General features: G+C 35.7%; 1 protein-coding gene across 3 annotated transcripts in view; it reads right to left on the bottom strand.

Moving 5' to 3' along the window:
* RhoGEF3 (Rho guanine nucleotide exchange factor 3) overlaps positions 1–15,831 on the bottom strand; it is a 111,061-nt gene that overhangs the window by 62,762 nt on the left and 32,468 nt on the right. For 2 of the 3 annotated variants that reach the window (XM_089838065.1, XM_089838066.1), the window contains 2 exons: positions 2,458–2,866; positions 413–2,043 (listed from right to left, as the gene is read on the bottom strand). In XM_089838065.1, the coding sequence (XP_089694191.1) occupies positions 413–2,043; positions 2,458–2,723 (1,897 nt within the window). In that variant the 5' untranslated portion in view covers positions 2,724–2,866. The remainder of the gene's footprint in view (positions 1–412; positions 2,044–2,457; positions 2,867–15,831) is intronic. The other variant, XM_089838067.1, reaches the window with a different exon arrangement.

Genomic DNA, 15,831 nt, shown 5'->3' on the forward strand with positions numbered 1-15,831 from the left:
AAAGGATGTAATTTTAAAATATAAGTGTTTAAAATAAAATTAAACATTTTTCCAATTTAAATCTCGGGTTATTTAACTAATTGCCAAAGTATAAATTATTTAAAATCGGTGATAAAATATTAAGAATAGAGCTCAAAATTGGAGATAATATTAAACGAGAATAATTTTAAAATAAAATTCCAATTTTTAATTAAATCTTAATGAAATTCTCCCGTTATTTAACTAGTAACTGTATATAGTTTGCTAGCGCATTGGATATCTCTAAAACTACGTTTAAACCACAAGAAAATCATTCTACTAACTATAGTTGTCAGAGACCATTGGAAACTGCACCAAACCCGCCTATTTTTCTTGACCATATCAAGTTGCTAAGACACTACATAAATATAGAATTACAATAAAAAAACCTTACCTTTCGAGGACGATGAGATACTTTTCACGGTGTGTCCATGTCCAGTGGTAGACTTAGATTCCTTTTGAGTCTTAGTCCCGGCTTGAATAGCACTTCCGGAAATCAAATTCTTGTAATTTCCGGTACTGGATATTTGTCTACTTAAATTCCCCTTCATATTGGTACCGCGTGTAGGTGGCGTAATCCTAATTTTGCACGTAACGTTAATTTTATCGGAACTATCAGGATCAGGAACGGCGCAATCAGTTTCCACGTCAGTCGCTTTCCGGAACGACTGATTTCGAATTCCGCTTACCATCCCTGGATACCTGATTTTACTAGCACTGGTACCGCGTTCGGGTAAAGAACCGACCTTTCGCAGCACAGTCGCATTTTTAGCTTGAGTACCACCACCGATCACGTTATCCTCACTAGTATCTTTGACACTAATAACACTATTCTCACTTTGTTTCGAAGATGTACTACTGTCCGGCGTTGTACCGGGTGACGAGGTTAAGAGAGCTGCTAACCGAACTTGGGGAGATTGGTGCGACTGTGGTTTCGCTTTGGGTATACCGGAAGGGCACGAATTTTGTCGTTCAAACTGAGTTTTGGCATTAATAGTATGTTCACTTTTAATTAAAACGTGTGAAGATGACAATTCAACTTCCTGACACTCCGGTGGGTTGTTACACCAGGGTAGTTCCGAACTACTACCACCACCATTTCCGTAGGTTAATCCGTTTAATCTGGCGGTTGCAGTTGCAGGTCCGGTATTATCCGAGATGGTTCGGGTTCGACTCTGTAACTTGGAATCAGAGTGACTCGATGGTATTTTCGGTGTCGAATTACTGGACGACAACTCCTTCCAGGATGTCCTCCGACTACTTCCGTTGCTAGTTTGGTATCCCGAGTCTTCACCTCCGACTCGACCCACACTAACACCGCTGCTACTGGCGCTCAAATGTTGCCCCGTGGAACTGGTCTGACTTTCCTCGGCGGATAGAGCTTTTCGAAGATTCTTGTTTCTAGATGATGACGACCCGTTTTGAACTTTCAATTCCTTGCTGGCAGAGTTTATTTTATTGGAAGCGTTGCCGGAGGCGGACCGATTAAGACGCGTCGTGATGGGCCCCCGGCGTAAATCAGGATTGTTGGTGCTGGTTGTAGACGGCATATCCTCGGCCGGGAAACGAGAATGAAGCCGCTGCAAACCCGTTTCGGTTTCTCCACATTCAGTGGAATAATATTCGACAGAGTTGTTTCGAAGTCCCTCCACTCGTGGCGCCGCTGATGCTTGGATCGTTGAAGCGACTCCTCCTGTAGCGGACACCACCACGTGGTGGATATTTTCCTCTTCGTCTTCACACTTGGTCGCTTTCTCCCCCGCCATGCCCATAGGGGAATAGAGAGCGTATCCCCCATTACGATCAGAGTGGGTCGAATTCGGACTGACGGTGTTAGAGTTCGCCTTGGCGATTTCCGTGATGACCAAACTGGGGCTATGTCGACTGCATTCGCATTTGGCGTTAGCGTCCGTGGAGGAAACGGTACTGCTACGTTCACTTTCGCTTCCGTCCGAGCTGCGATACGGGACACGGCGTGGGAAGTGACCATTGGAAGAAGAGTCGTGGTGACAGTCATCGTTCCTGCTTGGGTAACAAATTATAATGGTAAACAGCGAGGTGGGTGGACCAAGTTAATCAGGGTGCCCGGACATTTAAACTCCTCATAGGAAAAAAGATTTTTATAATAAAATATAGGACTAAAATGCTCATAATATTGTTTTGTCTTAATCTCAAGTTTAAAAGAATAAATTAGAGCCTAATTTTCAGAACCACGAGGCCTGTTTCGAATATTTCTAGCTCATTTGTTTGTAGGCCTACAATTAAATCTTTCAGACTTATCATGAAATTATCCGATAACCTAGTCTAATATTCAAATTACGTCACGAAGCTCAATCAAGTGACCATCAAACAAAATTAAATTCACTTAAAAATGTAAACAGGTAAACATCAAACTATATTAAATTAACTTATCGTTAAATTCAGGTGGTGGTGACCTACCCATTTCTAGTTGGAGTGCTATTAGCGCTAGTGCAATCTTTAATACGGTGATTATGGTTCTCGTTTCGACTATCTGGTGTGGCCGATCTGGCCCTGTAGGTCCCGAAAACCAAGTGCTCGATATTGGTGTAAGCCGGGTCTAATTTCAGCGATTTCTTGCTACTTCCGGGTTTCTTTCGGGTTCGAATCCCGTCGGCTAGCTTTAGGAGTCTACTCCGGTTTTTGGCAATATTGACCAAAGTTGAAGAATCCAAACTATTGGCCATTATTTTTTTCGTAATGCGTTGACCTTTTTTTAAATCGAAAGGGGAGGTGTCGTAAAGGTCGTCCTCTTCAAAATTGATGTAATAACTTTTCTGGCGTTTACGACTCCGATAAAAGCAATCATCTTCGGACTCTGATTCGCTTTCTGTGAAGAACAGAAAAAAAAGAAAAGAAATATAAAATTATGGGGTTAGAAAAATGCGTATTGTTTTGGACGTTGTATTGAATTATTTATAGGGTGGGTTTCAAAAGTATATTAAATCCGAAGTATTATTAAATAGCAAAGAAAAAAACCCTATTTCAAAAATTAAAGCTGTTTAATTGGAATAATGAAAGTGATTACTCTATGAACACTTTTGAGAGTTTTAAGTTAATTTATTTCTACTGAATAGATTTAATACTTTTTACTTCCGATATTCGGTATTGAATTTCAGATTATATTGGGTCCAACTGAATGTTTATTTTGGGATTCTGAAGGGGTCAATATGGGGGTCATTTCTTAAGCGTTTAAGTGTTGTCTGAAGTAAAGAACTTGAAGTAAAAATATCGAAAGCTTAAATGTTTTAGAAACAAAATAGAAAATAACTAAATATTACAACCTTCAACTGAATGATTTAAAATGAAGTAAAATTTATATATAAAAAAAATTATGCAATCTTACAGTCAATTAAAATGTATGGGTACCAGCAGAAGTATATAATACTTCTCTTCGAGAGAAGTGTACCACAAAGCGGGGTAAGTGTAACGTCATTCTTCCCAACATCAGAGCATTTGGAGCAAGGTTACTAAACCGAATCACATACGCGATAAATAGTTCCCTCATCATTACTATATTACACTTAATTATTTGCCAAGGCACGCTTGTGAATTTTTGTCCCATGTCAAGATGAGGTTTGTGTGTTGATTGCTGAGGATTTAGTACCAAACAGTTATAGAATTGACCTAACGGTGCGATGCCCATCTATAGTTTGATGAGCAGGAAAGCAAACAAAAAGGGTGAGCCTGGAAAGAATGACGTTACATAACTAAAGTATTAAGAGAATACAGAGTGTCATCCTTCCTCTATTATCCCCTTCTGGTACCAGTAATAATTCCCAGAATATTTCCATGATGCGGGCCAAAATTACAACACGACGTTTATATTTATATATTTGTACAGGTATAGGTAAAATCTAAATTGAAATACAGGATCCAATTTCTAAAAGCCGACAATTTTCAAGGTAAGTTTCGAGTTTCAAAAATTTTTCATTGACTTGAATTCAATTCTAATTCTAAACGACAATTTTGGATATCCTGTTTTAGACTAAAAAAAAGTTAAACTTTCTAATGTCAAATACGAACTACACCCCTGTTTAAAAAAAAATACCAGGCATTTTTTGTGGGTCCTGGGTACATTTTTTTTCAGAGGTTTAGAGATTAATTAAAAAGAAAAACTAAAGCTTATCTTGTAAACCAGAGATTTATATTACGAATTAATTTTTTTTTATTTCTTTTTTTTTTTTTTAAGGTCTCTGGATAATAACACAAATCGCAATGCATGCTGGGTAACCGCACAGAGGCCCCATAGTAAAAAACAGCTATTTCAAATCATAAAAATTGGGATTTAAAACAAAGAGAAAGTGTGTGATAACCATTTAAAAAACACCAAATAGACCCTCCATACACCAGAGTCCTTTAGTTGGTCCACACAAGCTGATTTTATTTTACCCCCTAACTAATAAAAAGGGTCCAATTGGTTCCATCCCAGCTTTATAACATTACACTACACCTTTAAAAGTAAGATTACAACAGAACTAAATCAGAATGACAGAACGCAGTATCTGAAAGAGGGCCCTTTCCCTAAGCATGAAATCGCGCCTCGCTTACAAAAATAATGTTTTTACGCCCATTCCTTCTCTAGAGACGCGATTACAATCGCAATTTGTGACATTAAGCGTGGATGATTTTACACGGCAGAGACGCCAAGGACGCCAGCAATCCTGGTCTACTAAATTTAAAGAATAAAGGCAAACCCAGCCAAAACGCAATCAAATAAACAATTAAAAACACACCAGTTTAAATTAAATCTATTTCACTTATAAAAGAAATACGATTTTACAGAGATCATTTCAAGTTGAGTGTTCTATAGAAAGAATAATCTACACGACATTTGACACACTCAAGGTGCCTTTTGTTTCTTAAAAAGGTCTGTAAGAAATTAGGGCCAATCATAACTCGAAAACTGTGTCCCTTAGGGCAAACACAATGGAGATAGAAGTACAGAACATTTTCGACTCAAAATTGATTTCACAAAGAACCCATGCAATTCTTAATATCTGATAGATCTTTCCGAAACACTCTATAATAACACTGCATCAAAACATTGAGATGATCTTGGTATGGCATCTCCCTTGTATTAAAATAATAGAAAGAAACGTGGAATGGATTATATAGTAATGTCACACAGAAGCGGACGGGCGCGCTTTCAAAGCACCAATCGCAATTTGCTTCAAAGTAACTCTAGTTTATTCATATACAGGGTGTTTCTGATAAGTCTGCCATAAATTTAAGGCATGAAAATGTACCTTCTATATCTCCATTTTGTTTGCCCCAAGGGAATTAAGATTATCCAGAGTATTTTACGGATGACCCCTTAAATTTAATTCAGAAACTGATCAAAAGACAATTTTTTCTAATTTAATGAGGGGTCATCCCTAAAACACTCTTGAAAATCATAATTCGAAAACAGTGTCCCTTAGGCAAACAAAAACGGTGATAGAAGTCATACATTTTCGACTCAAAATCGATTGATTTCCCAAAGAAAATCAATTAACCCCCTTAATTTATGGGATGCAGACTTATCAGAAACACCCTCCCTGACATTGTATCTTTTTCGAGAATTTAACTAATAACTAAATAAAGCAAATTGCGACTGTAACGGAATTCTAGTAACGTTCCGTTCTAAAAATATTGCGTTCTCTGTCGCGGACGACAGAACGTTAGGAATTTATATACATACAAGTCGAGTCTGCTCCTCCTAACCATTAGGCTTTAGTTTTGTCTCTATTTCGAAACGTTTCAGAATGAAGCCCTTATCATTAGAGACAACTAGGCGCAATCCACCAAAGAGGAATAATAAAAGCTTCGTATTGTTTTACTCCAACGCGCAGTAATTCCGTTCAATTTAAATAATTCGTTCGCCTCGAAACGCCGCACGCGCGACTCAGCAAATGGTTATGCAAATTAGACCGCTAAATTACGTCATTACATCAACTATAAAAGATAGCCGCGAATAGTGTTCTGTTGTAATACCCCCCCCCCCTTTGTTGCACGTAGGTATGTATGTATGTATATGTCCTTCGAACTATTTATTTTTCTTTCAAATGGGGGAGGGGGTGAAATATTAATTAAAATTTATAATTAATATCTTAAGGATGTTTAGAAGTGTAGCGATTAATTAAAGGAAATAAGGCTTAATTATATAAGCCTAATTAGTTTTTTTTTTAATTTTAACCTAATTCATCGACGAGAAAAATAATTTGGTACTAACTATTTAATAAATATTTTCATATTCAAATTAATATTTACTGAAAAATTTGGAATAATTCTGAATTAAAATTGGCATTTTCAGACATTTATTTTGAAGAATTTCTCTGAAATTTAAGCTATATATTTTTTTCAAAATTCCCTTTTGAAGACCCCATATTTCCCAAGGATATTTTGTGTTCAAATTTGATTTCCAAACCTAATTTTTATTTCAGAACTTCTACAATCAAACTTTTTCAAAATCCATAAAAAAACTCCATTACAAAGAATCTATAATTCTTCATCTACATTATGGACACCCGAAAAATACTTATGAAAATCATTTCCCACCTTCCACACAACCCAGCAGCCAACCCAACGAAGCAAGTCTTAAAAAAAACCACTACTTCCAAGTTCTAGCAACGCTTCATAAAAAACACATTCCCTTCTGCCAACCAGCAACCCAAAATGGAATAAATTTCCAAAGTCACATTACTCCCAGAACCAGATACACTCAAGTGTACAGGGTGTTCCCGAAAATGGTTCATATCTGACCAAATTTCTCATACAGCCAAACAAAAATCCCACCACCACCCATTTTCGTATCACCCTGTATAGAAGATCCTAAAAATCGTGTACATACGTATCACGCTAAAAATTCTATCGACCTCGAATAGATCAATATCATTTCATATCACAAGGACTTGGGAAGGAGTTCCAAACTTATATAGCATTTAATACACCTGAGCTTGAAATTAAGAAAAGAAAAAAAAAAATGGAGATAAAGTGAAAACCCTAAAACTCTCACGCGAAGTCATTGAACCACGGAATATACCAACCATACTACGAAATGGTTACCCATTAAAAATTTCATTCCTCTCCTTAAGTTCTCTCCCTCCAAAAACACCACCACTCAAGCTACACCGCAAGGCCTATGTTGGAACTGTAGTAGTGTGATATAGCGGAGCATGCATGCTTTTCAAAATCCCGCCACATCACAAATGTATATTAAAAAGATAAAAGTGAGGCTACACGTGACTAATCTCAATTTATCTAAGATGGAGGATACTAGATGAGAGAGAGAGAGAGGGGCCAAAAGCTTAAGCGCGTGCATGCATCCTTCAGTATACTTGACTAGAGTAATGAACTTGTTTTAGAATTACATGAATGATGAAGCTATGGGTTTCGCAGATTTTTCCCTGACTATTTGAAGTCAAAATTGACAAAGAAAAAATTTCCCCGAGTTTTCTTGAATTTCTTGGGTCTACTTTAAATTGGGTTTACTTCCCTAATCGGTTAGGCCTATTTTTCATATTCGGTTCCTTGAGTTTTCCCTAATATTTCAATCTTATTTTTCAAATTCCTTGACTTTTCCGACTATTTAAGGCCTTTTTTGAAATTCCTTCAATTTTCCCGAATATTTTAGGCCTATTTTCAATTTCCCTAACTCTTCTCCAATCTTTAAGGCCCATTTTCCAAATCCTTGAATTCTCTCTAAATATTTCAGGCCCATTTTCCAATTTCCTTAGCTCCCGAACCTTTTAGGTCCATATTTCAATTCCTTAAAATTTCCAGAAGTTTTTAGACCTATTTTCAAATTCCCTGTCTTTTCCAACCCTTTATGGTAATTACAGTGTAAACCAATTGAAATCAAGGCATGATGAAGTAAATTCTTGGACAAAAATAAAAAGAAATTTATATTCCTGGATAAAATGGAATAAATTCCTTTTCGCAGGAAGGATGAAGCGAAAAATTTGGGAAAAGTTATTTTCGTATAAGTCACCGAAATTACGTCGGCTGGCTCCAGGGAGATTTTTCAGCGAGCCTCCCGGAAAACGACCTAGGGTTAACTCAACGATTTTTAAAAAAATCCCCTTTCTCCAGTCGTAACTTCTCCTTTAACAAAATCGATTGGGATGAATTTCTAGGCGCATTCGTTAATTTTACATTAAAACAAACCAGCAAGATTAATTATTTAAAATGTTTCTAGAATACCAAACTAAGCGTGGGCTATTTTCCCGTCTACGTATAAACCGAGTCTTAAAACTCGACAAAAAGGTCAAAGTTCTATATAAATAAAATAACACTCGAGAATTTAATTGGAATTAATTCCAGTTAAATTAGTGAAAAATAAATGATGACGATGATAATTTAATCCAAAGTTTTAAGAATACAAGATTACTAATTAGGATTAAATATCGAGGCCATGTTTGGAATTAATTTATTAAAGCCTATGCCTTAAGCCTAATGCGACGAAAGGCCCACTTAAAGCGTGAATTATGCCTATCAAGTTGACGTACTAAGCCTAATATAAATTAAGCATACGATGTTTTTAAGCCAAGGCTTACAATAAACTCGCGAACTAGACCTATACTTAACTGGACATCAGCTTTACCACAAGGACAAAGAACCAACTTTCAAAATCCCTTTGTCCTAAGCCTAACTGATTATAACCTACGCATCCCATTCTCTCTTCAACAACCAACATTATTTACAACACAGCAAATGATCCAAATTTGCATAATAATAATAATAATAACAACAATAATAAATAAGTCTGTGCCCTAATATTTTCTAAATTTTAAATAAATTCCCAACCTATTTTTTATTTTATATTTAATACAATTTCATCTTCAAGACTTCAAAAACGATTACACGAGGGTTGCGCTTGAAAGCTCACTTAAAGTGGTTGAATCTTCTAAAAGAGCATAGACCGACGAATTTAAAAAAATGTTTTGTATATACTATACAACATATACTTAAATAGGACGGAATTTTAAATTTTACTCTAAAAAATTTCCAACAAAATCTAATATAAACCGCAACAAAAAATACAGAACGAGGGGAAAGCAACTTAGGGTATAGTAGAGGCATGGATATGTATAACTACTAACGTATTATTCCCATCTCTAATGTTCTAGAAGGTATTTTGATTAGGCACCCGTTCAGAAGGGGGAAAACACGACTTGTCACTCCCCCAACCTTGTGAGAGAGAGAGGGAAATTTGACTTTTCTCTCTGCGCATGGGCTAAATTTCAAACCCACCACTCAGGATTCCTACGTAGCCTAGCCATTTCCCTCTTCGATTTACAGGCTGCCGTCTCGCATCCGCTCGGGTTTGTAATGCGTATTTGTTGGACTAGTTGGGAATCCATAATACGCGAGTATTTATACATATCCATGGGGTAGAGGCCACCATCAAGTATAAGGTTTGGATTTGAGGTTGTTTGTTATCCAATACAAGTGGATTGTCAACACTTCTTCATAGACGCGCGGGCCATGGGCGGAAACGAAAAAGTATTGATGTCTCAAGCGATTAAACGAAATAAACTGTAGATATTTTATTTTATCAAGTACTATCCTAAGGGTTTTTTGGGTTTGAAAAAGTATAAAGTCAGCTTGTGGGGGTGGGTTAACACATTATCGTTTCTAGCAAAAGATTTATTGGACAAAATATGTACAACACAAGGATGGTTGGTGGTTTTTCTTTTGGTTCAGGATCTCGGGGATACGCTCGACTTACGCTCTGGCAGTATAACATAATATAAGAATAGTAGAGTACCTTTTTCATAAAAATCAGAGAAGTTTAACGAAACTTAACAGCGATTAATTTTCCGTTTCAGGTTCAATAAACTGCGACTAACAATAAATGGACCCTTTTTAAGTCGATATTTAAGAACTATTTTAAAATCATGATACTATTGAAAAGAATCGTAAGCCATGAACTTGAAACAAGCTTATAACTCAGAAGCACTTTAACATTCTTTGTTTGAATTTTTAGATATTTTCTTTCAATTGGAATTATCGTAAGGTTTCGTTCATACTAGGCCTACTTCCAAAAATTATTTATATTACAATTATAACAAATTTCAGGATTGTTTTGGTAATAAATTTTTTTCCAAATATTCCCGCAATTTTCTTGAAAACGTGGGTAAAATTTCCCGCCACATTTTTGCGCCTTAATTTCCAGACCGATGCGTTTTTGAAAATTAACAAAATTTACTAACCAAATTTTTTTATATTCTGGTGTTTTACGACTACCCGTCCAAACCTCCTCATAACAGCAGAGCCCACCAACCACAAACAAGATATCGCAACTTCCCCCCAAAAAAAAACAAAAAAAAAAAAAAACACCACCGAGTTTGGGTAACTGGTATTACGTATTAAAAAGTGCAAAGTTTATAACTGTTTTTCCCCAAACAGTATAAACATATTTCACGTCCTAGAAACTTTACGCGCCATAAAACGCCAATGAAAAAGAGCTTTTTCCTCATTTTTGTTCAGTTTTTTTCAAGCTGAGAGCCTAGCTGCAAAAGAGCAATCTTCACGGGGGAGAGGGGCCTAGAGTCTGTGTTGGTGGCATTGCCGCTGTGATATATGACAAATATCAACGGAAAAGGGAGCAAACCTACAGAGTAGAATAAGATGGGCAATAGTCCCCACCAAAACCCTGAGATGGTTAGCTTAGAGAAGGCTTTTTTTCTTATATTTTTTTTGGTTTCTTAAGTTTTGTTTTCGGGGTATAGCATTTGCTAAGGCTTCTACTGCTATATTCCTAATATTTTTCAGGTTTCCTTGGTTTTTTTTTTCAAGAAGGGGATTGGATATCTGGACTCAAGGATTTGAGCGTTTATTTATTGCCAATTTCTAAATCCTAGATACGATTTTATTTGAACTTTATTTAGGTAGACAAAAAGATTCAAAAGATATATACGTTAGATACGATTTTATTTTAACTTTAAATAGGTAGCCAAAAAAGATTCAAAGAAATTTACGTATTTTGACAGTTCTCAATGCCTTTTTTTAATTATACCGATTTTGGTTGAAGTTCATACAAATCTGCCTCTCTGTAAATATTTATTTAATTCTTTAATTTAATTTTTGAATTTTTTAATGATTTATTATTGGCGAAGTTATTCCAGTTCTACTATGACAAAAAAATGCCGCAGTTTACTTCCAAAGTTCAAGTTTACTGAACTTCTACTAACTTAGAAAATGTTTTTAATAAAAAAAACCTAATCTAATTACGGATTAATACGCAATCATAGATATTCTTGAAAACTGCATGAAATTTCTTTTTTAACTTTAATTACTTTACTGCACTTCCGCTCGAGCAATTTTCTTAATAGAAACTTATAAATAAATCTCATTACGGATCAATACAACACACAATCATTGATAATCTCCGGCATTCATTTCCCGCCAAATATATTTCAAAAATGGGCGCGAGAAATTCTAGGAAAAGTTGCCGCCATAACATCTTAGCTAGGTCTATAAACCCCATGGGAGACGGGGCTCGGAGCGCGGGACAAGTTGTTCAGTATGGGATTAATGATTAATATCGTGCTGCCAAGTGAGTTTGTCTAAGATCCCATTATCCGCGCTATTTGCTAGAGCTAAAACGACAAATTCGGAAATTCCTGTCTATAGACAAGCTCAAATACAAGGGCTAGATCGTCGCTCGATGCCCATGGATGAAACTTAATCCAATCAGTATTAGGTATAGCGCGTGCAGAGCCGTGCCCTACAGGAAAACAGGGAAACTTCCCGCCATTTCTCTAAGACTTAAGCTGCGATACACGCTGATAAACGCCAAAAAATAAACGATGGTGCATGCTACCAAAATTCCCGTTCATTCAGGCACTGAAACGCACCCAGTCTAAAACACTGCACTAGTCAGTATATTCCATGGGAAGGTCATGTATCAATATAACTTGTAATCTTGGAACTTTCATACTGAGACGGATTTACGAGCGTTCGAAACAAGATATTGCGATTGCAGTCAACTTTCATTAAATCTAACGCGAAAAATTGAGCAATTTCAAAAATAAAAGTGTAAAGGAGTATGTTAAACATAACCCTTAAAACTTGAAGAACTCTAGCAATAATTTGGAAATACAGGGTGTTTATGATAGGTCAACCGAAAACTGACTTCCCACAGAACATTTATAACCCTTAAATTTCTGACAATACACCTTGTATAATAAAATTTGCTAATTCCTTTGAAATACTTAATCATTAAAAAATGCCTTCATTAAAAAATACTATAAAAGGTATTCACATACGAACATTAACCCTGAAAAAACAACAAGCATTTTTATTTAATGATGCAAATATATCCATTAAAACAATACCGGTTATTTCACCACATATTGTATATATTATTTAACTTGTTTCTAATTATATTACGGAATTAAAATTAAGTTTGTTTCTAAGTGATTAAAAAAATATTAAGTAAAACATTACGATGAAACTAATGTAGGTACACACTAGAAAAAAAATATTATGCCTAAATATTTAATAATTATCTCATTAAATATAATAACATAACTTTTTTTTTAAATTTATGGGAATTTTTTGGATATTTAAAAAAAGATATATTGGAAAAGTTTCTTATCAAATGTAGACGTTTCGCTTGATTAATTTGATAAATAATATAAAAAGGGTATCTTTTGATCATGTTGCAAGCAAGCAAAGCGACTTGAATGAACACAGATTTTTATTTTCTATAAAAGGTCAATAGCTTTTTACAGTTAAAGTCTTTATATTTAAATTGAGTAAATTTCAAGATGATATGTACAGAATTATCTGTTTGTAGTATCTCATGGATGGGGGCCCTTGAATGATGTCTAACTGGTAACGTAATATATATATAAGATGATTCAAGCATTCAACGTTACGCCAGAAGTCCATTTCTTAGAAGTTTTAAGCAAACCTGAACAACCTACCCAATCCAACATAGCCCAACATTATCTAACTTGAACAAACCCAACCTATAACAGCTAAAACTAATAGAATTGTCACTACTTTGTGGTCATACAAACTCAAGACAAACAACGCAGTAAAAAAACCTGCACCAAAAGTCCATCATTTCCAACATTAAAGTATTCAACTTTAGTGTTTGGGCTTCTGTTATGATTTGTTACGGATATCGTCTTCTAAGTTTGTAGAAGCGTGGCGTATCATCCTAAGCTAGATTCCATAAAATCTTGAGACGGCTGTCTTTTCTCCCCCCGCCTTTGAACTTTACCGAAATTAACACAGAGAGAGAAAGAGAGAGAGAGGAGATTCATCGACCCAAACTTTTAGAAGAGGGACTTAGTAACTCGCGCCCTCTATTAAACAAAGGCAGAACTAATTTAATAAAACATGAAACCGACTTAAGAGGTTAATTAGAATGAAGGGAGAAAATTCTTGTCTCTGCGTTGTTTACTCCAATTTAATTTTGACATCGTGGAATGGATATATAAAAGGGAACCCAAGTGGATAATAATTAAGGAATTAGAGGTACCAAATTAAGATCAAAGACGGCGCGCTAGTCTAGGCTGGCTTCCTACAAAACAAGATTTTACTAAGACTGGTGGGAATATTCTGAGGGACCGTTCCTAAAGGTTTCGTAAATTTTAAAGCAGTTTATCTTTGTTAGTAAACTTGTAATACGGTTAACCATTAATTAACAGATACCATCGAAACTTCATAGGTCCGCATTTTCACTGGTATCTTTAAGTTCAAACCCCACAATTAGTTTTAACTCTAAGTAAAATTTTCTTCATCTTGGTAAGTACAGACACAAATTTTACGAGAACAATTAATTTTCTCAGCGTATTTTAATTATCACTCAATCATTCGATAATTTGCTGATATCTTACGATGTACTTCGTTTCGAAGTGCATGGCGAAATTTCGGTTTCACGGCAAAAACCTTTATCACAATGGCACCCATTTTTGCAAATATATGAACTAAATTTAGGCGGATTGCATAGATCCGACATCCTATTTTCGCAACCACTCTCTTCATTAATTCCGCAAATCGGAGGATTGCCGATAATCGGCTTTATCACGGCCGAAGTGACCAAATAAACCGATACACCTAACATTATTGTATTTAAATTAATATCAATTATAGAGCAATTATGAGATAATTTTACTTACAAAAAACTAAGGTAATTAGCGGGAAAGAATTTTTCAACAGCATCGCATATACTGCTCGAATGATTTTTAATATCTAAGTAAAATTTTTGGTCGTTTCCTCCGTTAGAGATAAAACATTTGCATTTAATACGGGGTTTTTTCCCCCAACTGTTTCACTGTCGTTTACGCAAACTACGATACGTCTACTCAAAAGTTAGACGACTGTACTTGCAACGTGTAAGGCCATTATGAAGTATGACGCGTCTATTCTAGAATCTAATCAAGCCTAATATTATAAGGGTATCGCAATTAAAACGGCCGGATTTGTTTTAATGGTTGGACTTGTACAGGGTGTTTCTTATAAGTATGTCATAAATGAAGGGGATGCACTTAAAGCGATTTTGACTCGAAAATGTACTTAACATTTCCCCGTTCGGGCCACGGCCGTTTTCAAAATAAAATTATTTCTGTTGAGCACTTAGATCATCATAAATTAGAATTAATATTAAATAAATCCTGATTAAATATTAAAATACCCCCTCCTTCGATCATAAGTCACGCGAAATTAACATTACGTTACACAGTAACACACACTTAATTCAATTAAAGCGCACGCAAAATTTCCCATTGCCCCTAAAAGTTGGTTTCTCCCTGAACACCGGAGTGCAGCGGTTGGAACACTTCTAAAGGCGCAATATACATTTAAATATAAAAACCGCATCTTTACAAAACAAGTAACAAAATTAAACAAAGTAACTCAAGTTTTATAACATATTTCTAAGACTTTTTAAAACCTTATAAAAAGTTTAATATCGTCTAATATTAGAGGATAAACTTGTACTCTCTCAAGAAATGTTTATTACTAAGACATCAGCGAAGCGTGGAATGTTTTTTAAGATATAAAACTTATATATACGGTCTTCGGAATTTTCTAAAATTCTTTCTACCCATGCAGTATAGTATATGCTCTCTTTTTTTGGGATGAGGAGGGTTCCTTGGTATTAACCTCACGATTTTGATTCTAATCCTTTCCTATACCAAAGCTTCTTTGGGAGGCTTTCATTAAAAGTCTGAACCATGCACTCTCTCTCGACCACACTCGGCTCGGTTACCGGTGTCCCTATTTCAAAGCGGAATAAGCTCTAAGCCTTTGATATTATTATACCAAGATATCGTATCTGTACAAAAACTATAGCGTGAATGCTAAGCCTAATTTGGAAAAGGTGGGTCAGCGCGGTACGCTGATATTTCTTACAGAAAAAAAAAAGGCCCACCCAAAATTGTTTCCAAAAACCACAACTGGAGTTAATTTGGAGCTGATCGTGGGGCTAATCACTCTCAAAGATCTTTTACACCGATTACAGATTACGTGTAATCATTTTAGCACTGTCAAAGGCAGGGCTTTTAAAGATTACGCGTTATCAATTTAGTACAGTGAAAGGTACAGCTGTGTACACCGATTATACTGAGTGACCAGCCCCTCGGAGCTGATTAAAGAAAAATGCAGGAAAATAACAACGAAATTAGACTAAATTGGTCTAAATTTGTATGGAAATTATTGCCACTGACCCTTGAAAGCCAAAAATAACCATGGTCAAAGAATATCTTGACCTCCATGACAAAGTTTCAAACTCCCTGACCTTATAAGGCCCATTTCCCGTAGGTTAAGACTAGCTCATATCAGCCTTCAGGTAAT

This window comes from Phalangium opilio, unplaced genomic scaffold (genome assembly GCF_054372755.1).
Source record: "Phalangium opilio isolate 3A_F unplaced genomic scaffold, DU_Popi_V2 ptg000045l_1, whole genome shotgun sequence".
NCBI classification, from domain to species: Eukaryota; Metazoa; Arthropoda; class Arachnida; order Opiliones; family Phalangiidae; genus Phalangium; species Phalangium opilio.